The following is a 24073-nucleotide window of genomic DNA, read 5'->3' on the forward strand; positions in this document are numbered from 1 at the left end:
GCTTATTGGAGTACAGCCGGCAGCATGCTTTGCTAGCCATCCCCTATTCAGCCGTTGGCTTCTCTGCTGTGTCTGCCCACTCCACTGGTGTTGATTGTTGTGGGGTGTTCATCCACTGGGATCTGGGCTCATCCTCATCCCAGCAGTCAGACACATAGGTAAGGAACTCCCCACGGAACCCAAACCTGCGGGAGTGGGGGAAGGAGGTCCTGACCGCTGTGCCAATAGGGTCTGAGTCAGAGCTGGCTTGGCCTCAGCAAGTCCCTAGGTGAAGAGGGGCCCTCCTTGCCTCGTAGTGCTGCTCCAAGGCCCCTCTACCAGCAGTAACTTGTGGGGAGAGGTGGATGCTTTCCACTACGTTGTATACAGGAGTCCTGTCGCAAAGCAAGACAGTAGTGGGCAGTTTGAAGTGAAGACCCAGACTTGACCTGCCCAGCCTTGCTGATCCCTGGTGCAGTTAAATTCTCTCCCCTTTTAGTTTGCAAACAGCTCATTTGATGGAAATAAAGAGCCCAAAGGTGCCGCTGCCATGTACTGGTGCTTCTCAGTGGTGCACTTTGGCTTCTGGAGGTAGGAAATGAGATTACCTGCCTCCCTCCCCTGTCTAAGGCACTGAGCTGTAGGAAGGGGAAGCACTGTAAGGCCCAGTTGGTTTGCAATGGGCCATTGCAGACATGTCCTCCAGCCAGTTAACTGCTGAGACCAGGTCCCATCTGCTTTACATTTTTCTATGCACCTATACTCCTCCCGGCTAGCCAGGACTCCTCCTCTGGTGCTGCAGTTGTATTTAATTGCACCTATAAAGCAGCTTATTCTCATACATTTTTCATTTAGTTAATTGCTTCTGATTTTAACTTGTGCTGTTGGGTATTCAGGGCCTTTTCATCCTCTCTTTACCAGTTACCTTCCTTGCTCTCCTGCTCCCTGTCATTACAGATACTAAGCTACTGTTACCAAAAGGGAAAGAAGTTTATAAAACCGCCCAACACACCCCACTTCCTTAGCCAGGGGCCTGCACCCCTCCTGCCCCTTAAGAGGGGCTTGTGGTGAATGTGAGCTCACTGTGGCCAAAAGAGTTAATGTGATCCTGGGCTACATAACGGGGGGGAATCTCAGGTAGGAGACAGGTTATTTTACCTCTGTATTTAGCACTGGTGTGGCTGCGGCGTACAATTCTGGTGTCTACAATTCAGGGAGGTGAATAATTGGAGATTGATCAAAGAGACGTGCAAATAATTAAAAGATCAGAAGCCTGACTGCAGACACCCATGGAAGATGTGCCCTCTATTTAGTTTAATGAAGAGACGGTTCAGGGTTGACTTGATTTGTCTAAAAGTACCTACAGGGGGAACAAGTAGGTAACCAGGGGCTCTCAATTTAACAAAGAACGGTAGAATACCAGCTATGGGCTGGCAGTTGATGCTAGACAAGTTCAGACAGGAAATAAGGTAATTTAACAGTGAGTAATTAACCATTGAAATGCTTAACAAAAGAGTCATGGATTCTCCATCACACAATTTTTAAATGAAAACTGGATTTGCTCCAGGAATTACTCAGGGAAGTTCTCTGGCTTGTGTTACACATGAGGTCTGATCACAATGGTCCCCTCTAGCCTCAGAATCCATAAAACCCCCCTGAAGCCATTTTACAATACAACTTGAGGCCAGTTCAGGACTCACCCAGGTGGGGTGGTTTGTGATGCTCTGTGTGTGTCATGCTAGTTTAGGGCTGTGAGTGCAGCAGGGCCATCCCACTAACTGCCACACCCTGGCTCATGGCAAACTTCCTACAACTGAGGGTGCAGGCTGGGAAGTGGTCAGAGATGATGGGTTCTTCAGTCCCCCCGGTTTGTGTTTCACCAGGGAAAGGAGGAGTGTAGGCAGGAGCCTTCAACCTCTCCTTCATGCCCATCCTTCCATGGGGTGGGGGCTGCCTCACTACTACAGCCATGTAAGTTGCTGCAGCTGGCTTGGCTGCCTAATTAATATAGGCAGGTTGGGGAGGTTTCTTTAAGCACAGTTGCCTTGTTCATCACATTTGTCTCTTGTAGGGAGAGCCCAACCCTCTGGCTACTTTACACTTAACCCTTTAGAGCCAGGCTCCTGCAGCAATGGAAGGGTAAGAATTCTGTACACTGCAGATCCAGTTCTGTTGAAGAGTGTGACACGGGTTAGATCACAGGAAACCTGATGTGCCAAGACTACTTCTACCCCTGCCAGTTCAGGGCTCCAGCACCCTGTTTTGCTGGGCCAGACACACCCATCTGCTCCCACAAAGACCCAGGGTCTGAATTACTTGCCCCAAAGCTGCAGGCTTCGCTGAAAGCAGCTCACAGAAGTGTTCCTGTCTTTAACATTCAGATGCCCAATGGGGTCTAAACCCAAATAAATCCATTTTACCCTGTATAAAGCTTATACAGTAGAATTTAAGTGGTTCCAAGTAGTAACAGACCACAACAAAGTAAGTCACCAAGCAAAATAAAATGCACTAATCTATGTCTAATGAAACTGAATACAGATAATCTCACCCTCAGATGCTTCAGTAAGTTTCTTCCTCAGACTGGACACCTTCCAGGCCTGGGCACAATTCTTTCCCCTGGTACAGATCTTGTTCCAGCTCAGGTGGTAGCTAGGGGATTCTTCATGATGACTCCTCCCTCTGTTCCACCCATTTATATATCTTTTGCGTAAGGTGGGAATCCTTTGTCCCTCTGGGCTTCCACCCCCCACTCACTGGAAAAGCACCAGCTTAAAGATGGATTCCAGTTCATCTGACATGATCACGTCACTGTAAGACCCTAAGCCTTCATTCCTCCCAGCCTGACTCACAGGGAGGCTGCCTGCAAACAGAGCCAGCCAGTCAATTGTCCTGGTTGATGGGAGTCATTAAGATTCCAACACACCATTAATGGCCCACACTTTGCAGAATTACAATAGGCCCTTAGTTATTTCATATTTTTAGTTTGTTACAAGAATGATACCTTTATACAAATAGGATGACTACACTCAGTAGACAAGCTTTGTAATGATACCTTACAAGAGACCATTTGCTTGAAGCATATTCCAGTTACATTCACTCAAATTTTTATAAAATTTTATAGACTGCAACATCACACACATTCTACGTTTTCACTCAAATCAATCAGTGCATTAACAATGCAGCTGTGCCCTATGGCACAGTGCTTACACCTAAATTCAGCCACACAAAACAAGTCACGTGGCTGATCAATGGTGCAGGCAGCCCAGCTAATCACCCCCTGCTATAGCTGAACTGCCAAAAGATGCTGGTGGCTCTGCCTTAGCCTGCTTGGCAAAATCTATAAAAAAAATAGCTCTAGGAATTAAGCAGCAAGTGCTGAGGCCTTTCCTGTTGGTATTACCAAGGATTATCCCTCTCAGACCCAGCTGTTTGCCTCTAAGAGCAGGAGTTACATAAACTCATGTTTAGCACAGGATTGGGCAGAATAAAAATCTTTCCTGGGGTTAGATCACTTCCCCAGGATCCAGCTAACCTGTTTCAAACTCCCAGCAACAGAGTCAGTTGCTTTCTGCTCCCCACCACTGACAGTGGCCAGCAGGGGCAGCTCCAGGCACCTGCACAGCAAGCACATGCCTGGAGCAGCAACACGGGGCCAGCGGCATGTCAGTTGTTGCGAGGGCAGTAGTCAGGGAGCTATTGGCAGTGTTTCCTGCAGGTCTGCCAGTCCCGCAGCCTTGGTGGCAGGTACACTGAAGGCATGGAACCAGTAGATCACCTGCAGGAACACCAAAGGCTCCCCAATTGCTATGCTTGGGGGTGGCCAAAAAAAAAACCAAAACACCAGAGCCACCCTTGGTGGCCAACATAAAAGTTGCTAATACAACCAGACTTTCTCCCCAGCGGCTGTTCCCTGGCACTGCACAGAAGAGAGCATCCTCCCCCACAGAGATTGTATCTACTTGGAAGAGTCGCTGGAGCTTCTTAGTCTGCACCATGTTACACACAGCTGCTGCCAACAGACTCAGACCAGATGTGTCAGTTTCAGCATAAACTTTTATTGCAACAAAGCTGAGAGTGCCCAGCAACAGCCACCAGCCCAGTGAAGCCTTCTTCCCGCAGATGCACGCCAAGCTTTCGGGTCTGCCTCACCAGCAGGCTGGCTTTAAGGCAGGCCGTCATTGGGGCCGGGTGGGAAGACTCCACGGGGAGCAGGTAAGAGCCATTGCTAAGCAGAGGGAATGGTCCAGTGTCGAAGTGAACGGGTCTACAGGAAAGCGGGCAGGTCCTTCTCAATCACCTGCAGAGAAGAGGAGGGAGTCAAGTGCTGTTTCTCTGGAGGGCCTGTGGAGAGAGCCCCCCCCCCCGTCCTGTCCATGAAGGATAACTAGCCCCTGCCTGCTGTATCCAGAGCTCTGCACCACTGACCAGGAACACCTCCCTGTGCAGCATCCCCACCAGCTGTGGACACTGCTTGACTACTTGAATCCCACCCTGCTCATTCTCACCCCTCTGCATTACACTCCTGCAGAGGGAACTCCCCCCCCCCCACTACAGGGGGGAAGGGCAGCTTAAGTTTGGTTGGCTTGTAGAGTGTAAGGAAACCCAGCAGCTCTGTGTGTTCACTGCAGAGATGTTCAGGCTGGGGAGAAACAAGGACCTCCGCCACCGAGTCATGATGTGCATTACCCAAGTCTCCCTACGTGACTAACAGCTTCCTGCACTGCCCTTGCTATTGGCAAAGTACCTTCCTTCCCCTCCTCCCCCAAGTTTGGGCCCCCTATTAAAGCTCTGCTTTGTGACACGGCTTGGCTGTGCGGTTCCGGCAGAGCCAGCCCCCGAGGTTACGGCTTTGTGACACAGACAGGCTGACTTACATAGGGATCATCCATTGGGCTGTATCTCTTCACGACCTGGCCCTCCTTGTTAATGAGGAACTGTGGAGTTAAGAGACAAGCATGAATAATCCTGGAGCCACAAGTGCTCTGCCCCACTGGACCCCACCGCTTGAGTCGTGCACAGAACACTACAGGAAATGAGCTTCAAGGCCATTAACTCCCCTGGGCAGCAGGGAGGCCATGGGTGGAGAAGCAGCTTTGGGGGCACCTGGCAAACCACTATCCCTCCCCAGGTCACTTATAAGAACTGCAGCGCCTTTGCAGGGGGATTGAGTGCTTTGAAATCTGACCTCATGATGTACAAGGCCTCCCATCCCAATGCTGAAATGCAGCCACCTCTGGCATGAGGCAAGCCCTTCCTCGCCACCTCCCCGCAACAACTCAATGCGCAAAGCAAAGACTGATGTATCCCGCTGAAGCAGAGTGAGGTAGAATGTAATTAGCCAAGCTGGAGTCTGACCAGACACCCCTATCCCTTACAGGGTTTGAGCTAGGACCCAAGTGCAAAGTCAGGGCTGCGGTTTTAGGTCTAGGAGCTATGGGTCAATGCCTGCTCAGGAGGAGTAATCTTACTAGGCTCTGCAGCCCCTGCCTCCAACACCTCTTCTGGCAGCTAAGTGTTTCTTGGAGCCTCCCAACCAACCTTGCTTAGCTCCTGGGATCTTACAGGCTCTCACTCAAGTGATCAGGCCATTTTAGAGGCTAAAAGCCCCAATGAGAAGAGAGCAGAGTCTTACCTTTGTGAAGTTCCATTTTATTGCACTAGGAAGGAGAGAGAACACCAGTGAGACAGCAGCTGTTATAAACTAGTCCCAGTGTGGCTAGGAGCACCCACCCACCGCAGCCCCACGCCAAACCCAACAGCCTGCTCTGCCACGACTTCCAACAGGCCCAAGCTGGGGACTGCTGTGTGACCCTTCAGCTCTCCAATCCATCCACCCCACAACCTCTTCCTCTCCAGTCCAGAGTGTCGCCCTGCTGCCAGCAGTGCAGGCTTAAGGCTCCTCTTTTGGTTTCATCCCAGGATTGATTTGCTCTCCTCCTCCCCCATTCCAATGACACCAATGGGGCCAAGCTGTTTCTCTAATGCTACTGCTTCCTTCTGCATCTGCACTCACTTTCCCAGGGTGCCTCTTCCTTTGGGCTGATCTTTCATCCATTTCCAGAGAGGATGGGCGTTGTTCCCGTTGACCTCTATCTTACTAAACATGTCAAACTTCACCCCATAGTGTGCAACAAATTGTTTGATCTGCGACTCATCCCCAGGCTCCTAAGAAGCAAAGAGAAAGGTTACTGTGGGAAGTGAGTGGCCTTGCATCATTAGGCTCTGACTGACTACCCGGAACCCCATTCCATTTGGATGAAGCACAGTTCCAGCCTCAGATTCTGAGGGCAGGCTGTGTGTACAGTGAGGGAATGAAGTTGGGCAGTCTGGGTGACGAAGGAGGCATGAGTGGCCTGCTTCTAGAATACCCCACTCATTGCTGGGACACAGCTGGCAGGGAGCATGGTTACTTGAATACAACTGGGCTCAGGAGATGACTGGAGCCACATGGTCCACCTGAATGCCCGGCAGAGCTACACTTCCATGTTCTAGTGCACACTGAATCACCCACAGCCTCTTGTGCCTCAGAGGAGCTCAGCAAGACCAGGTGCATTACACCAGCTCAGTGGCAAAAAGCCTAGTTCTTTAAGACTGAAGTGTGCACACCAGGCACCATGACCAATTTTTGGTAGAGACAAAGTGTGAATGGGCCAAGGACTAAACTGTACTCCCACTCACATGCTAGGGAGGCTGTTATTAGCTGTTTATCTGATGGTAGTACTTAAAGGCTCTACACGTTGGGAATATTTGCCACGCCCAGGCTAACTACAGGGATCCTTCAGTCTCTAGGGCTGCTGAGCCAGCCCCCTTTGCTAGGGAGAAAGGGGTGCTTTTTTCCTAGAGGAACCCCCTTTTCTTAGCAGGCAGGGTGCAAGAAGGCAGAGGTGCCACACACCTGGTTTCCAAACTGGTTGCAGGGGAAGCCCAGGATGCGTAAACCCCTCTCAGCATATCTGGCGTACATATCGACAAGCTGAGTGTAGTTTACGTCAGTTTTTCCTCATTTGGACGCTACATTGGCGATGATGCAGACATACCCCCTGGGAAAGAAGCAGAGTCGCTGACAGTTATCACAAGAGGGCGGGAGCTGATCTACCCCACAAAGATCAACATTGCATCTGCAGCAAGGGACCCTACCTACATATGGCCATCGCTTTTCTTCCCTGTTGGAGGTAACCTGCTAACTGGCTCCTCACATGCACCCCTTTCCTAGGCGCATTTGCATCAGATGTGAGTCAGATTCTCCACACCTCTTTCATGGGAATTAGTCCCATCGGGTGCAAGTCACAGACCTTCTGAACCCCACCCAGAGTCAGGCAGAGCCTGTCCATCTGGAGCCAAGCTGCCCCTGCTTAGTTCAGTTGCCTAGTGTAGTCCCTTTTGGGCACTCCTCCTCCCCAGGGCCTGGATGTGCCGCTCTCTCACCAGCACTCCTCCCTGGGCTGCCAGTATTAACAGTTTTGTTGTTGGCTAGGCAAGACTAGAGGAGACTGAAGTATTAATAGCCTATCTACAGGCTAGCACAACACTTGGGTTTCGGGTACCTCGCTGAGCCAGCCAGGCTCACGGCACCTGGGCTCCTCACCACTTACCTGTACTTGTCCAGGGAAACATCATGGCCATCGATGTCTTTGGCATGGAATTCATAGATGGATTTGGCAGATCGCCAGTCATCCGCCTGTGCGCACTGCAAGACAGCCAGGGCAAAAGATCAGTTTCCCAGCAAAGGGGGCATCCCAGTCTTGGCGCACAGAGGCCAGATCCGGAGCGTGCCAGGGAAAGGCAGCAGCCACACGCCCAGCTGACGGCCCACAAAGCAGGGGACCGGGGGGCTCGATGCGAACCCAGCACTAATCTCGGTTATCGGAGGAATTAACACGGGGTCACAAGCGCTACCAGGGCTCAGGGGGCAGGAGCGGGTCTCGTGACCGTGACTCAGCGGCAGCGGATTCCCGGGGGACGAGGCCCAGCGAGGAGCCTTCCTGCCGCTGCGCTGCGGCTCGGCGCGCGCCTCGGCCGAGCCCCCCCGCCCCGCGCGGGACTCGGGGCTGGGTTAACGCTGCTCATGCACGAGCCCCCCCCCCCGCCCCGACTGGGACCGGTGTCCCCTCTCCCCCCCCCCCGGCCGCTCCGGAGCGGCGCAGGAAGGAACCCAGCGAGCCTGCGCGGCGGGGGGGGGGGGGAGCCCCAGGCCTGCTCGTGCCCGCCAGGGTCATGGGACCGGGGGGCGCCCCGGGACCCGCCTCGCTCAGCCCCCCCCGGCTCCATTCAGAGATGCGGGGGGCGGGGCTGGAGGCCCCTCGGCCAGGGCGGGGGCGGCCCCTCCAGGCCTCAGCCCCGGAGCCCGCAGCACCCGCTGGGGTGGGGGCTCGGCGGCCGCCCCTCAGGGCCGGGCTGGGGGCGCCGCCGAGCGGGCCCCCTCTCGGGGGGGGGAAGGGGCAGGTCCTCTCTGGCCGCCCCGCCGACTCGCTGGTCGGACCATAGCGCGGGCGGCCTGAGGGAGCGCGAGCCCGGCCCCGGCCCCGGCCCCCCCGCACTCACCATGCTCCGGCTCAGACCCCGCGCGCCCAGCGCCCCGCACAGCAGCACCCGTCTGCCCAGGCAGCCCCAATTCATGGCAGCGGCACCCGGGCCCCGCCTCAACGGCCGGCCCAAGCCTCACCCGCCCCGCCAATCAGCGACGGGCGCCCCGCCCCCCCGGCTTCCAGGGCCGCGCCCCCGGCCGCTCCGACCAATCAGCGGCCGAAGAGGGCGGCCCCGGCAGAAAGCGGCCCCCCGCGGTCACCAATCAGGAGACGGCACAGGTTATCGCGCGCGTGTTTATCCATTGCAGTGTCCAGGGGGAGGGTAAGACCTTGGGGGAACAGCCCAGCGTGCACCTGGCGGCAGGGGGAGGGGGAGACCCAGGGTGGAACAGCCCAGAGTGCAGCAGGGAGAAGGTGCCTATGGGGCGCTGGCAGATTAGCTTGGCCCTGCCTTGTAGGATGCCAGGCCTGTCCAGAGTGCAAAGTGCTCAGGGTGCGGGGGCTGTGGGAGGGTGGTTTGCAAAGCACCAGGCCGGGCAATATAATAATTACAAGTATCAGAGGTGTAGCCGTGTTAGTCTGGATCTGTAAAAGCAGCAAAGAATCCTGTGGCACCTTATAGTCTATAAGGTGCCACAGGATTCTTTGCTGATAATAATTACAGTACTTAGCGTCACACCTTCGTCCCAGGGTTGCCCCACTGTCTAATCACATAAAGTCCAAAGCTGCGTTGGCAGCTTTCACGCCGTAAATAAACTCCCCGACTTTCACAATAAGCCAAAAATCAAGGTCATCCCATTTCAAAACAAGTCAGCCCCTAAGAAACCCAACCCTCTATGTGACTAGACACCCCCCCCCTGGGGTGCAGTCTGGCACTGGGGTGGGCCTGCTTGTTAGGATATAGATATTCAGGTCTGGAAGTAGGAGGGTGAAGGAATAAGGCCCCTAACGCTGCTGTGCACCTTGACTCTCTCCCCGCCTCCCAAAAAACGCCAGTCTAAAAAAAGAAACAAGCTACAAGCCAAAAACTAGCTAACAAACAACTCACAAGCCAATTAAGCCTAGAACAAGCCCATTTGCTGTGGTTTTTTCCTGGGTTTGGCATGACTGGTCCAAACCCAAACACCCCTGCCCCGCCCCCTGCCCTGAGGCCCAAGGGGAGCAGCGGAGCGGGCACTTGGGGCAGAGACCCCTCTGGCCGCCCTGCCTGCACCTAGAAGCCAGACACGCCGCCACTTCCAGGAGCTGCGCGGAGCCAGGGCAGGTAAGGAGCCTGCCTTAGCTCTGTTGCGCTGCCCCCCGTTGACCAGACTTTTGGTCTGCTCAGATCTCTCGGATTGCTTTCAATAACAACCAGGAGACTGAGGCCAGTTCCGAGAGATTCCTGGCCAATCCTACTACCCTTTGTGATGTTCAAAGGTCTGAGTTATCTTTCGCCTGTCGGCTCCTTAGAGTGGAGATCGCATCTGCACAATACCCAGCATGTTGTCGGCTTGCAACAAGTAATAATGATGAGGAACAGCTCAGCTTGGCCTCAAATTCCCAGGACGTGTTGGCAATAGGCCCTATGTGCGGGAATGCCATGTGCCCAGTCGTTCTGATTTTAACCGCCCAGGACGAGAAGGCGGCTGGCTTTTTGGGTAAGGCACTGGAGCGGGACCCCAGAGAGCTGGGTTCAGCTCAAGACTCTGCCACACGCTTTCCTGTGTGAGGTTAGTCACATTATCTGGGCCTCAGTCTTTCACTGAGCTCCACATGGGCGGAGGCCTCCGTGGAGCCAGAACTCTCTGTGCATCTGTTCCCCTTAGGGTTGCCAACTTTCTACTCGCACAAAACCGAATGTCCTTGCCCCACCCCTCCTCCGAGGCCCTGCTCCTGCTCACTCCATTCCCCCCCCCTCCTTGTCACTTGCTCTCGCCACCCTAACTCACTCGCTCATTTTCACCGGGCTGGGGCAGGGGGTTGGGGTGCGGAGGGGGGGGTGAGGGCTCCGGCTGGGGGGCAGACTGGGGGGTGGGGCTGGGGATGAGGGATTTGGGGTGCAGGAGGGGGCTCTGGGCTGAGGCAGGAGGTTGGGGTGCAGGGGCTGTGAGGGCTCCAGCTGGAGGAGCAGACTCTAGGGTGGCACTGGGGAATGACAGGTTTGGGGTGCAGGAGGGTGCTCCGGGCTGGGATCGAGAGGTTCAGACGGTGGGAGGGGGATCAGGGGGTTGGGGCACGGGATGGGGTCGGGGTGCAGGGTCCAGGCAGCGCTTACCTCAAGCAGCTCCCAGAAGCAGCGGCGTGTCCATTAAAAGTCTAGTCAGCGGTGCAGCAGGGCTAGGCAGGCTCCCTGCCTACCATGGCTCTGCACGGCTCCCAGAGGCAGCAGCATGTCCCCCTCCAGCTCCTACGTGGAGGCGCTGCCCCATCCTCAGGCGCCGCCCCCACCGCTCCCATTGGCCGCGTAGGAGCCGAAGTGGGACATGCCGCTACTTCCAGGAGCCGCACAAAGCCACGGTAGGCAGGGAACCTGCCTTAGCCCCGCTGCACTGCTGACCGGACTTTTAACAGCCTGGTCAGCAGTGCTGACTGGAGCCGCCAGGGTCCCTTTTCAACCCGCTGTTCCAGTCGAAAACCGGACACCTGGCAACCCTAGTTCCCCTGTTGTAGAATGGAGATAATAACTTCATGTATCCCACCTTTTGTCTATTTATTTGACTTCAGTGGAGATTGGCTCAGACCCTTGGGTTGGAAGTTCTTCAGGGCAGGGACAAGCCTCACATAGCCTTTCGCCATATGTTTGTACAGCACCTAGCACCAGGGGGGGCACAAATCTCTGTTGGAGTCTCTTGGCAGTACTGTGAAAAATAACAGTAATAGTGGGATGCTGTTTTCTAGACTTGAAGGCTCTACGGGTATCTACCATCACAGCAGTATGACTGGTGTCACTGGCAACAGGTGATTCCCAGGAAGACATAAAAGATGTTGGCTCTATCCTGAAATAAACTCACACCCTCGCCCATAAAAGAAGAAAGAAAAGGAAAGGTGCACTTCTTTATAGCCTCAGACCACAGACAAACCCTGGGCAGCCCAGAGGTTTAAATGCCACAGAAATCCAGTGTGGAGACTCCACCTTAAATGAAAGAGGATGAACTGTGGTAAGAACCTTCAAAAAGCAGTTTCCAACCCCTGTTATTAAGCAGCGGTTGCAGGAAGAAGTGTTATTAAAAAGCAGATGTGAACATTTTGATGGGAAAAGGGTAATTGGAAGTGCAATTTACATTGCTCAGACTCCAGCTCTAGCTCCCTATTGGCTGAATTCTAGGCAATTGCTAGGAAGAGAAAAAGACGTGGAGAAAAAATTCTAGTTCCCCCTCCCTCAACTGCTTATTTTGGGTTTTGTCATATGGGTGCATCCCCCAGAGACTAACTGACACTGCACGATACAATTCAACTTGAAGTTTTAATTTTAAGACAGATAAAACGAGTAGGGGGTGGTGCTGAATAATAAAATCACTTCAATTGCACTTTGGAGGACTGGATTAGAATTCAGAATCACCTGGACAAATTGGAGAATTGATCTAAAATCAACAAGATGAAATTCAATAAAGACAAGTCTTTAAACCATCATTTGAGGACTTCAGTGACTCAGCTAGAGGTTAGGGGTCTAGTTCAGGAGTGGGTGAGGGTTTGTGGCCTGCAATGGGCAGGAGGTCAGACAGATGATCACGATGGTCCCTTCTGACCTTTAAGTCTATGAGTAAGTGCAAGTACTTAACTTAGGGAGGAAAAATCAAATGCGCAGCTATAAAATGGGACCTAAGTAGCTACGTGCTGGTACTGCTGAAAAGGATCTGGGTTTATATTGAATCACAAATTGAATCTGAGTCAACAGTGGGCTGCAGCTGCGAAAAAAGGTTAATATTATTCTGGGGTGTATTAACAGGAGTGTTGTGCATAAGACACGGGAGGTATCTGTACCGCTCTGTTCAACACTGGGCCTCACTGGGAGTACAGTACCATGTCCAATTCTGAGCACCGAACTTTAGGAAAGATCTGGACAAATTGGAGACAGTCCAGAGGAGAGCAACTGAAATGATAAAAGGTTCAGAAATCCTGACCTGTGAGGAAACGTTAAAAAAACTGGGCATGTTTAGTCTTGAGAAAAGTAAACTGGGAGGGGGAACCTGATAGTCTTCAAATATGTAAGAGGCTGTTATACAGAGGATGGTGATCAACTGTTCTCCATGTCCACTGAAGGTAGGACGAGAATGGGCTTAATCTGCAGCAAGGAAGATTTTGGTTAGATTTTAGAGTTAAGCTCTGCAATAGGCTTCCAAGGGAGGTTGTGGAATCTCTATGGTTCTGTGATTAATACTAGATGGGGGTGGGGGTCTGTGAATTAGAAAGATTAGAAGGGTGGATGGAACATTGTTTTAGTTTATAAAAATGGATAATTTCTGTTCATGTCTTTCTGAGCCCTGATCTGCTGGCACGGAGTATTGCCTCAGAGCCAGGGAAAAAGTATGAGAAAGAATCAGCTTTGCAACTGGCAGATGAAAGGATAATGCAAGTTGGAAGAGGAAGGGGTCCTTGCTGATGGGTTGAATATTTTCTAGTGCATTGTTAGGGAGGGAGGAGGGATGGTAGCCTTGGATTACAGAATGAAAGGATAGAAAAGAACCTCAGTAGCACAGGATGTTTGTTGAGGGTCCTATTTCGGTCTCTGCCAATTGATCTTATATCTCGAGATTGCACAAAATCCCCACCAAAGGGGCCTTTAATGTGAGCGGTGTCAGAAATTGCAAGCTTTGCTTTTGGCATGTCATGGTCCTTTGATCAAATGTCAAGAGCTGAGACTCTCAAAACTCTCATCAAAACCAAGCAACCAGCACGGTAAAAACTGGCTCCACCCTCCCGCTGGGAAGGAGAAATACCCTTTCCCAAGTTAAACTGGCCACATCCAATATACGCACGTTTGTGTTTAGCCAGTAAGTCACTTTTCCTTTGCTCAGGAGAAATCCCCAGAGCTGAATTTATCCTGTCCATGGCTACAATGGGATGTAAGGAGGACAGAAGTTTACATTGGCACCTCCAAATGCAGCAGTATGACAATTTCTATTCTGTGCTATACAGGTTCTTATGCCCATCTCACATCCCCGTAGTATCTGAGCACTTGCCAGGCGCGCTTTAACGACGCAATTAACGTCTGTCACGTGTGGCTAATTCTTTCTCTCTCCTCCGCTCCCCTGGGAGAAGTTTTTGGCAGTGGAGTGTTTTGTTTTGGTAGGATTTTGGTTTTGTTGCTTGTAAATGTCTATGCTGCTTTGCTTGTGTTGGAGAAGGCCGGCGGGAGAATCGCATCTTGTGCTTGGAGCAGAAGGTGAAGAGGTTTGGGATGGTCTTGGTTTCCCCACATGTTCATCCCATGGTTTCAGAGCAGTTCCCAAGAGCGCTGGCTCCTGCACAGGCAGGCTCCACCCTTATGATGATGTAATTTGATACAACAAATCACTGCAGGAAAATATCCATCATCCATCCATGGGGGGAGGGATAGCTCAGGGGTTTGAGCCTGCTAACCCAGGGTTGTGAGTTCAATCCTTGAGGGGGCCATTTAGGGAACTGGGGTAAAAATCTGTCTGGGGTGTAGTCCTGCTTTAAGCAGGGGGTTAGACTAGATGACCTTCTGAGGTCCCTTCCAACCCTGATAGTCTATGATTATGGCTCTGCCACAGACTCTCTGTGTGACCCTGGGCAAGTCACATAATCTCTCTGGGCCAGATCCACAGAGGTATTTAGGCTCAGTGGAAGTTGGGAGCCTAAATACTTTTTGTGGGTCTGGGCCTCAATTCCCCAGATGTAAAATGGAGATTATAATCCTCCCTTTCTCCAACCCTTTGTCTATTGAGATTACAAACTCTCTGGGGGAGGGACTGTCTCTCACTGTGAGTCTACACAGTGCCTACCACAATGGGGCCCCAATCTCAGATGGGTCCTCTGGTGCTATCATAATACAAACAGTTATCATTACAAAGGTATTATTAACCCTATTTCACATGTAGGGAAACAGAGGTGCAAAGAGGAGAAGTGACATGCTGAAAGACACACAGTGAGTCAACAAAGAGAGCCCAGGTCTCCTGACTCCCAGCCATGATCTTGATCCACTCCACAGTTGTGAGACAAGAGGGAGGAATTTCTTCCTGATCCCTGCTAACAACCACATTACACCATGAAGCATGAGGATTTAGGAACACTTGCAACTTCGTATCCTCACACATGTCACGGCACATGCTGTTCTTGATAATCTAAGCGTCCGATTCTTTTTGAAATCTTAGTAAGCAACGTTTCTTAATGTACTGCAACAGATTTCTCTCTTTCGTCAGATCTCCAGATTAGTAAGTAATTAGCACGTAACTGCATAGAGATCCTTATCACTATTTTTGAGATCATTCATGCAGCTCTTTGAACTCATCCTGCTCAGCGCTTGCGTCCTCCCTGATATAACATGGGTAGTAGTGTCACTCCCCCCGGGAGGAGCCTTTTGAACACTATAACCCCTAAGCCCAACTAACCAACTAACCCCTAAGCCCAACTAACCCCTAAGTCTCACTACACTCAGGGCATGCTATGAAATGCTTCAGGCAACCAAATCATTAGATTGGCTTAAAAATCATGAGAAAAACTTCTCTCTCAAAGTTCCTTGACCTTGCTTCAAGAGGCAGGAAGGCTTCCTGGAGTGCTGCCTCCATCCCCCATGGAGATTGTTGGTTAAGTGGTCATCTCTCTCCACATGCTCTCCTGCAGCCTTTGTTTACCTCACATGTAAATAAGCTTTTGTTGTCTCTGGCTGATGACCAGGCTGTGCAGACAAGCAAATACAGAGCCCCTTGTGATCTGGATCTGCTGATTTCCCAACTCTCTTGTGAGCTGTTTACCAAATATGTAAATTGCAGTTCCATTGTCAAAGGTCAGCCCTGCTGCATTTGTATTCATGCTCTGCACAGACCTGTATTTGCTTCCTTCAAAACATAATACCAGACATCAATATTGCCATGTATAGTATTAATACATACATTTCACAGTGATATTAATCCCCAGTGTGATTAATCCCAGTTTCCCAGTGATATAACACACAACCCCATTTAGCTGCCAATCATGACTTCGCTGGAGCACGGAAGGGGAATACAGGTTGGGAAAAAAACTCAGGAGGTCATCTATTCCGCCCCCCTGCTCAAAGCAGGACAAACCCCAAGAAAATCATTTGATTAGTCAAGCCGGGCCTTAAAAAGCTCTAAGGATGGAGATTCAACCACCTCCCCAGGGAACCCCTTCCAGTGCTTCACCACCCTCCTAGCGAAATAGTGTTTCCTAATATCTAACCTAGACCTCTCCCACTGCAACTTGAGACCATTGCTCCTTGTTCTGTCATCTGCCACCACTGAGAACAGCCGAGCTCCATCCTCTTTGGGACCCCCCTTCAGGTAGTTGAAGGCTGCTATCAAATCCGCCCTCACTCTTCTGGAGACTAAATAACCCCAATTCCCTCAGCCTCTCCTTGTAAATCATGTGCCCCAGCTGCCTAATCATTTTCGTTGCCCTCCGCTGGACTCTTTCCAATTTGTCCACATCCTTCTGTAGTGGGGGCCCCAAAAGTGGACGCAATACTCCAGATGTGGCCTCACCAGTGCCGAATGGAGGGGAATGATCATGTCCCTCGATCTGCTGGCAATGCTCCTACTAAAGAAGTGGGTATTCACCCATGAAAGCTCATGCTGCAAAACGTCTGTTAGTCTATAAGGTGCCACAGGATTCTTTGCTGCTTCTACAGAACCAGACTAACACGGCTACCCCTCTGATACTTGCTCCTACTAATGCAGCCCAATATGCCATTAGCCTTCTTGGCAACAAGGACACACTGTTGACTCATATCCAGCTTCTCGTCCACTGTAACCCCTAGGTCCTTTTCTGCAGAACTGCTGCTTAGCCAGTCGGTCCCCAGCCTGTAGCAGTGCATGGGATTCTTCCTTCCTAAGTGCAGGACTCTGCACTTGTCCTTGTTGAACCTCATCAGATTTCTTTTGGCCCAATCCTCTAATTTGTCTAGGTCACTCTGGACCCTATCCCTACCCTCCAGTGTATCTACCTCTCCCCCCAGCTTAGTGTCATCGGCGAACTTGCTGAGGGTGCAATTAATGCCATCCTCCAGATCATTAATGAAGCTGCTGAACAAAACCAGTTGCCCTGAGCTGTGGCACCCTGGCCCTAACAGCCATTGCTTGCCAAGGCTGCAACTCCCCTGCAGGTGGCAGTAATAGGCTTAGGTCTTTGAGGGGGAAACTACAGTTCCCAGAAGCCTTTGTTCCTAAAGACCCCTGCAGCCAGTTTCTATCTCTTTGTGCCTGTTATTTGTGATAAAATTATTAAGTCTAATAGAATAGCTTTTTACGAGGCACAACCCTGGGAAGAAGAAGTAAGGGGAGGGTACCAAAACGGATGCATTGTGTGTGGGGGGGGTACCCTGAGCGTTAGCAGGCGTTTACAGTAGACACCTACAGTTGAGGGTCCTGACAGCATGTTTCTGGGGAAGACGTATCTGCGCTTGCGCAGGAGCTGTTGGGCGCTTGCTCAGTGGCTCTGTCGGAGCTCGGCGCTGCTGGCTGCGTGTTGGACGCGCCATGGACGATGAGGAGGAGACTTACCGGCTCTGGAAGATCCGCAAGACCATCATGCAGGTGTGGGGCGGGGCCTGCCGGGCTGGGGCCCGAGGGGTGGCGAGGGTAGCGCGTGGGCTGGGGACCAGGACTCCTGGGTTCTCTCCCGGGGGCGGGGGCGGGGGCGGGGGAGGGCAGGACTCCTGGGTTCTCTCCCGGGGGCGGGGGAGGGCAGGACTCCTGGGTTCTCTCGCGGGGGCGGGGGAGGGCAGGATTCCTGGGTTCTCTCGCGGGGGCGGGAGCCAGGGCTCCTGGGTTCTCTTGCGGGGGCGGGGGAGGGCAGGACTCCTGGGTTCTCTCCCGGGGGAGCCAGGGCTCCTGGGTTCTCTCCCGGGGGCGGGAGCCAGGGCTCCTGGGTTCTCGCCTGCTCCATACTCTCTGGGTGACTTCAGCTGAGTCCTTTCCCATCTTTGTGCTTCAGCTTCCCTATCTGTAAAATGGGTGCAGTGGTACTACCCTGCTGTGCTGGGGGCCTGGATTTAGAAAGAGAAGGGTAAAGCACCGGGAGCTATCAAAGCTCTTTGCTGTAGCTGTCTGTCCGCTGCATTCTGGAATCTACTGTCGGAGCCTTATCTTTCTAGAAGGTGTTTTCTCATGCAGGAGAGAGGAGTGATGATGGTTAACAATATTGAACGTTTATATTGCTGTCGTGCCTCAACACCATCAGTACGTTGGTCCCCATTGTGCTTGATGCTGTACAGACATGATAGCCAGCTCCTGCCCCAAACAGCCTAAAATCTGTAGACCAGTGATGCAGTGGAAGCTGTCAAATAACCTTGGTACAGGCTCAGGAAGTGGGGAGAATATGGGCTAGGGAGGCTTTGCTGGATGGGAAATTGGGTGGGTCACATGGGAACTGCAAAGCTGCATTTATGTCTTATATGCATCGTGAGTAAACAGGAGTATTGTCCTCAGCTGTGTCATGATCGGGGCTATCTGGTGACCCAGGATGAATTGGATCAGACCTTAGAAGAGTTTAAAGCCCAATTTGGTGATAAACCCAGTGAAGGGAGACCACGGCGGACTGACCTTACAGTGCTGGTGGCCCATAATGATGATCCCACAGATCAGATGTTTGTCTTCTTCCCTGGTGAGTGTGGTGCTGTTACTCTCTGTAATGAACTGAGGAGTCTCAGTAAATTTATAGGCATGAACCTCATTCTAGACTGGTGCCGGCAGCTCCGACTGGATGCAGCGCCAGCATAGAACTGATTCTTCTGCCTGGCTCTTAACTAGCTGAGAGAAACTGAATGGAGGGGGGTGGCTTAGCTTTTGAGAATCGTTTCTGAAGTGCCTAGGCTCCTGGGAACAAATCCTGGGTTGGATGATCCAAGGTAGATCAGTTCAGCACCATTCAATGTGCCACTTACTGTGTGGATGTCTCAGATGGCCAGCCTGCTCCTTGAAAAATCCTGGTAGCAGTTGATTCCAGCCAGCATTTGGATAACTGCACCAGAGGCCCAATTTTGTTGGCTTTACTGAGGGCAAAACATCCCTTGAAGCCAGGGAAAGTTTTGGCCAAGTACAGATGGAATAGGCTGAATTCTGCAGGCTACAATCCCAAAAGATTTACAGAAGGATTTTTTGGCCACTTGGTTATGCACCTGCTCTCTGTCATATGTTCTTTTTCTTGGTGCAGCCTAGTACAGTCTCTAACATCTGGATAGATGTCTGTGAACCAACTAGCCTGTAGTGAAAACAGTTCTATTCGCTGAAGTCCCAGCTGCAGTGCTGTGGTGAATCTCTTTGCACTTCCAGAAACTGCAGGTGCAATGTACCACCTGTGCTCTGAATAGCAGCAGCATGTCGTGCTGAAGGGGAGGCTATTAGAAACCCAGGAGAGGAATATAGGTGCATTAGTATTATTCTGCAGACCAGCTGCAGGATAAAGGTAAACGAAATGCAGATCTTTCATGACAACCAGGAGCTATATCATGTGACTAATTTATTCCTCAGAGGAGCCCAAGGTTGGGATAAAGACAATCAAGATGTACTGCCAGAGAATGCAGGAAGAGAACATCACCAGGGCTCTGATTGTGGTGCAGCAGGGCATGACTCCCTCGGCAAAGCAGGTAGGTGTTGATCCTGCATAAGGGCTGGTTGAGAGTTTATAGGATGGGGACTGAGAGTTCATAGGATGCACACTTGTATGCCTCTGGGGTTTTTTGGTTCCAGATGCACAGTGGTCAGTGCCCCTGTAGATTAACCTTTTTGCTTAACGTTGTCCTCTTTAAAACAGTGTGTGTCCATGCCCATCACGCGTGGGCACTGTGCCCTTGCAGACCGTGCAGAACCCTCAGGTAATGGGGTACATGAGGATTGTAGGACAGTCTTAACACACATTTGCTAAGGCAGAACTTGTTTAGCTCATGTGTACTCAATAGGAGCTACAGTAACTCCTCGCTTAACGTTGTAGTTCTGTTCCTGAAAAACGCTACTTTAAGCAAAACTATGTCAAGCGAATCCAATTTCCCATAAGAATTAATGTAAATAGCAGGGGTTAGCAATGATGACTGTGTAGCTTGGCTGAGGTGGTGGAGTCAGAGGGAGGGATATTTCCCAGGAAATGCCTTACTGCTAAATGATGAACTAGCACTCAGCTGAGCCCTCAAGGGTTAACACGTTGTTAATGTAGCCTCACACTCTACAAGGCAGCAGGAATGGAGGGAGGGGAGACAGCATAGCAGAGAGAGACAGCATTGCCCCTTTAAGTACAATGACCCTACTCTAAGCACACTGCCTTTTTAAGTTGATCAGCAAGTTGAGCTAGCAGCTGCTGCCACCAAGCTCCCTCTGTCCTGAGCCCTGTTGTGTCCCCCCCCCCCACCCCCGCTGCTCTGTGGAGATGGCTGGGGGGGTAAAGGAGTGGGGGGAAGGGGGCACCCTGACATTAGCACCCCTCTTCCCCCACACCCACCACAGCAAGCAGGAGGCTCCCGGAAGCAGCTCCAAGGCAGAGGCCAGGAGCAGCACATGGCAGTGGGGGGAGGGACAGCTGTACTGCTAGCAACTGATAGCCTGCTGGGCGGCTGCCGCACAGGGAACTTAGGGGAGCTGCTGGTCCACCCTGGTTCTGAGCCCCCATCAGCTAGCTCCAATGGGCTGCTCTTTCCGCAAGCGGTGTGCTTAAGGGATGGGAGAAGACAGACTGGGGGCAGGGAGAAATGAGGAGGAAGAGGTGATTGTGTGTTTAGCATCTTCGCTAAGAGATCCACTCTCCCCTTGATTTATGTATAGATGTGATTGATGTTACTGCGCGTAGTACACTGGCTGTAGCGTTTGGTGCTCATTAAAGTTCTGTTCTGACTAGACAGGATCACATTGGACTGATGTGCGCTGGGGCCCCTTCTTCTGTGCTGAAGTTTAAAATCCTTTTGGTTTTTCTTTCAGTCACTGGTGGACATGGCTCCCAAATACATCCTGGAACAATTCCTGCAGCAGGAGCTGCTGATCAACATCACAGAGCACGAGGTGAGTTGGATGCTTGGGCAGCATGGAGTGAGTTCAGGACAGTCGGCCTTTACTCTGGACTATCTGGGTGTAAATCAACCCCTTGAAATTCTTTTCCTGTGTATCTTGTGACGCTGAGTGGTGGCCCACAGACAGCCGGTCTAGTCTCCCTTGCCACTGCGTACTAGCCCTGGTCATCACAGGAAATAACTGTTCTCTCCTCCTTTCTGATCTCAGCCTGCCTAGATTTGACTCTGCTTTTGTGTTTGCAGTTGGTTCCAGAGCACGTGGTCATGACAAAGGAAGAAGTAACTGAATTACTAGCCAGATAGTATCCTTTTGTTTGCTCCAAATGTCAGTCCCTCCCCTACCAGCATGGAAGTGACTCACTCGCTTTGTGCTGGCTAGACTTCCGATGTGTACAGCAGGCTGCTATGTGCTCTCTTGGTCCTGCCTCTTGCTGGGAGAAAGCAGGGCCGAATGATAACCCTTCTGGTGGCGGGTTTTCCTTCACTGTGTTTCTCAGTAAACTGAGAGAGAACCAGCTCCCCAGGATACAGGCTGGAGATCCCGTGGCCAGGTACTTTGGAATAAAGCGAGGGCAGGTAAGGAGCAAAGCAGAGTGAGGGACGTAGCTCCTGCGGGAGAGCAGCAAGACAGAGCCTCTTGAAAGCTCTGTTTAAGGCCTGATGGTCTATAAATAAGCACAATGGGTCTCTAACTAGTACTGAATATGGGGTCCCTGCCTCCTTCATGTATAACCCCAGCACAGATAGTGGAAGCTGCACAGAGTGGCCGCAGGATTTGGCCGTCCATAACAGGCAGAAGGAGGTGTGTTAAGAGCCTTGGGACACAGTTCTGACTGGTTCCTTGTGTGTTACACACCCAGGATTGGGTTTTCGGTGGCTCTGCAGGTTCCTCGTCCAGGAATAATTTCCTCCCCAGGAGAGTTGCATCTGAATGAGGAATCTTCATTGCCTGTGGGATGGGAGCTGAGCCTGTGCTGCTGTTCAGATGTCACCCCTTCCTCTACTAAAGGGTGTTATGCTGATGGGCACCATAAGAAAACCCTCCGCTAGAGAGCTGTGGCGGGGTTCTGATTCAGTGTGTCACTTAAAGTTTCTTTCAGAGCTTCTGTGTTTCTGCCCTAATCTGGCAGAGTTACCTCCAGCCTGCCCTGTACTGTGTAAATTGCACAACGCACTCACATGGAGCATTGGTGGGGGTCAGGGATCGCTTGTTAGATCACAAGCTGGGCTTTACACCCTTGGCATTGGCGTGGCTGACTAAACTCACACGTTCATGCTTCACAAGCACGTCTGTGTAATCTGTCCCCTGCGTGTCATGCCAAGCACATACTTGTCCCCTAGCTATGGGCAGCCGTCTCCGTGGCTGGTTTCCTCCCTCAGTGCTGAGGATCAAGCACTATACACCCTCCTCCCAGAGGCTGAACGCTTCTGCCTCTCCATTGGACAGCTGAGCCAATCCCTGCAGCGGGGAGCCCTGCCAGGTGAAATTCAGAGCTGCTTTTCGTTGCTTGTTAACTGTTTTTGTTGCCCTTGCAGGTGGTCAAGATCATAAGACCTAGTGAGACTGCAGGGCGATACATCACCTACCGACTGGTTCAGTAGTCTGTGCTGTACATCAGGTAACATGGCAGCATCTCCCCGATGGGACTGCCTAGCTGTGATACAGTTGAACGGTGTCCGAAATTAATGCTGTAACTTCACATTAGCACCTATAAAGTGGAGATGTTTTAAACTGAACTGGACAAAACCCCAAACGGGCACTGGAGGAGAGTTCCCTGCAGTGTATTGAAGGCTGGAGTAAATGGGACCTAATGTGCATGCTCGTTATAAACCTCTCCTTGCACGGAACAAAATAAATGTTCCACATCTGGTTAGTGAAGGGGCATTTGTCATTGTGGAATTAGATGGTGGCTTCAGTTTGAGGTGGGGTTAGACGTGAGGCCCTTGGTGCAGGACAGAGTCTGTGCAGCAGCTTGGTGGGAGTGCAGGAGTCAGATGATGCATCTGAACTAAAAGATGATCTTTCTCTTGAAAGAAATTCCAGATTCTCTTTCTTCCAGGTATGGAAGAGGAATCCTGTGTTATCTGATCTACGCCCTGTCGGCTCTCTGGGTTGTCTGTCATCTTAAATCCAGATCCTTGAATGTGATTTCAAGTCATAGCACTATTGCAGGGCCTTAGTCTTCCTTTGCGCTCGCTTACCTCTCTCTCACTCCCTGGAGGCCTCCTGCCTGGACTGAAGCTCAGTGCAATGGGCTATTTAATTTAATTTTGAACGGAATTTTATTTTAATAAAGGTTTGTGCTACACGTGTGTTTTCTCCCTGGCGCGGTGTTTCTGCAACTTCCCCTGCAGCAGAGCCTCCTGACACCTGCTATTCCAGACTTGTCTCCCCCGTCCCTTCCGGTAACATCTTGAGCCAGTAAGTGCTCTAATGAAGTCTGCCCCCAGGGTCCTGAGCAGTAGCTCTCACGCCTGCGTTGGTTAGCTAGCTGGACTTTCCCTGCACAGCTCTGGCAATACCGCAGCTGTTCTGTTTGAGCAGGACGTCCTGCAGCTGAGTCCAACAGTGGACAAGTATCCAAGCTGTGTTAACAGGAGCCCATCTCAACACGGAGTCTCCAAAAAGCCCCTAGAGACAGACTGCTGCTTCCCTCTGTCCCAGCCTCTCCTACTGACATGGAAAGTCCTGCTTTCCCAGATGGCCGTGTGGGTTGAGTTCTGGGATACGTGGGAGTGTTCCGATGCTGTCTTGATCCTCTAGCGCAGTGGTTCTCAAACTCCTTCCTCCCCCCCCCCCCACGGACCAGTTGAAAATTGCTGAGGGTCTCGGAGGACCACTTAATGATCTTTCCAGGGGTTGTCTATACCGTTAGCTAGCTATTGTAAAGTGCTTTGGATAAAAGCACTATATAAAAAAACTTTTGTTGTTCTATAGCAGTAGTTTTACCTTTCTAATGCGATGGATGTGCCCTCTCTCCCCCCCCGCAGCAGTCCCCAAGCTGGGGCTGGGAAGGAGGGCTCTCTCCCTGGCAGCCAGAGCCTTGGAGCTGGGGAAAGTCACCTCTTTCTCTGGCCGCCACAGCCCTGCACATCCCAAATTCCTCCCACCCCCTCTTCTCACCCCACTGCCCCCTCCCACGTACCCCCTATCCCCCCCCCCAAGGCCTCACCTCACCGTACATGTGTGTTTTCTCCAGGGTTCAGGCATCTCGTTAGTGGAGCTGTGCTAATGAGGTGGGTGGCCCTTCATTCTATTGGGTGCGGCTGCCCAGGCGCACACCTTAGAGGGAACTATCTGCAGACCACCTGCATGAGTGGTCCGCGGACCACAGTTTGAGAACATCTGCTCTATTTCAGATCCCCTGTTTTAACCCTTCTCTAAAACCTTTCCAAT

The 24073-nt window shown here is 51.7% G+C and overlaps 2 protein-coding genes across 2 annotated transcripts; one reads left to right on the forward strand and one right to left on the reverse strand.

The window, feature by feature from the left end:
• Positions 1 to 4014: 4014 nt before the first annotated feature.
• GPX4 (glutathione peroxidase 4) lies at positions 4015 to 8661 on the reverse strand. The gene is made up of 7 exons (XM_044999096.1): positions 8521 to 8661; positions 7572 to 7666; positions 6875 to 7019; positions 5993 to 6144; positions 5612 to 5636; positions 4854 to 4913; positions 4015 to 4276 (listed from the first exon to the last, which is right to left on the reverse strand). The coding sequence occupies exons 1-7, from the start codon at positions 8593 to 8595 to the stop codon at positions 4244 to 4246; spliced, it is 585 nt and encodes a 194-aa protein (XP_044855031.1). The 5' UTR covers positions 8596 to 8661; the 3' UTR covers positions 4015 to 4243.
• An 8408-nt stretch (positions 8662 to 17069) lies between these two features.
• POLR2E (RNA polymerase II, I and III subunit E) lies at positions 17070 to 22985 on the forward strand. Its single transcript, XM_044998281.1, has 8 exons — positions 17070 to 17218; positions 18113 to 18287; positions 19154 to 19269; positions 20588 to 20668; positions 20920 to 20978; positions 21174 to 21252; positions 22213 to 22295; positions 22737 to 22985. Exons 1-7 carry the CDS (start codon positions 17162 to 17164, stop codon positions 22276 to 22278), a joined length of 633 nt encoding a protein of 210 aa, XP_044854216.1. The 5' UTR covers positions 17070 to 17161; the 3' UTR covers positions 22279 to 22295; positions 22737 to 22985.
• Positions 22986 to 24073: the final 1088 nt, after the last annotated feature.

The sequence above is a fragment of the Mauremys mutica genome, chromosome 24 (assembly GCF_020497125.1).
Source record: "Mauremys mutica isolate MM-2020 ecotype Southern chromosome 24, ASM2049712v1, whole genome shotgun sequence".
In the NCBI taxonomy this organism is placed as follows: Eukaryota; Metazoa; Chordata; order Testudines; family Geoemydidae; genus Mauremys; species Mauremys mutica.

Bases quoted from the DNA above. Each gene is read 5' to 3' on its own strand.
- POLR2E (XM_044998281.1), top strand. From the start codon at position 17,162: ATGGACGATGAGGAGGAGACTTACCGGCTCTGGAAGATCCGCAAGACC. The intron at 17,219-18,112 runs GTGTGGGGCGGG...TATTGTCCTCAG, and splicing joins TCCGCAAGACCATCATGCAG to CTGTGTCATGATCGGGGCTA. The intron at 20,669-20,919 runs GTGAGTTGGATG...TTGTGTTTGCAG, and splicing joins TCAACATCACAGAGCACGAG to TTGGTTCCAGAGCACGTGGT.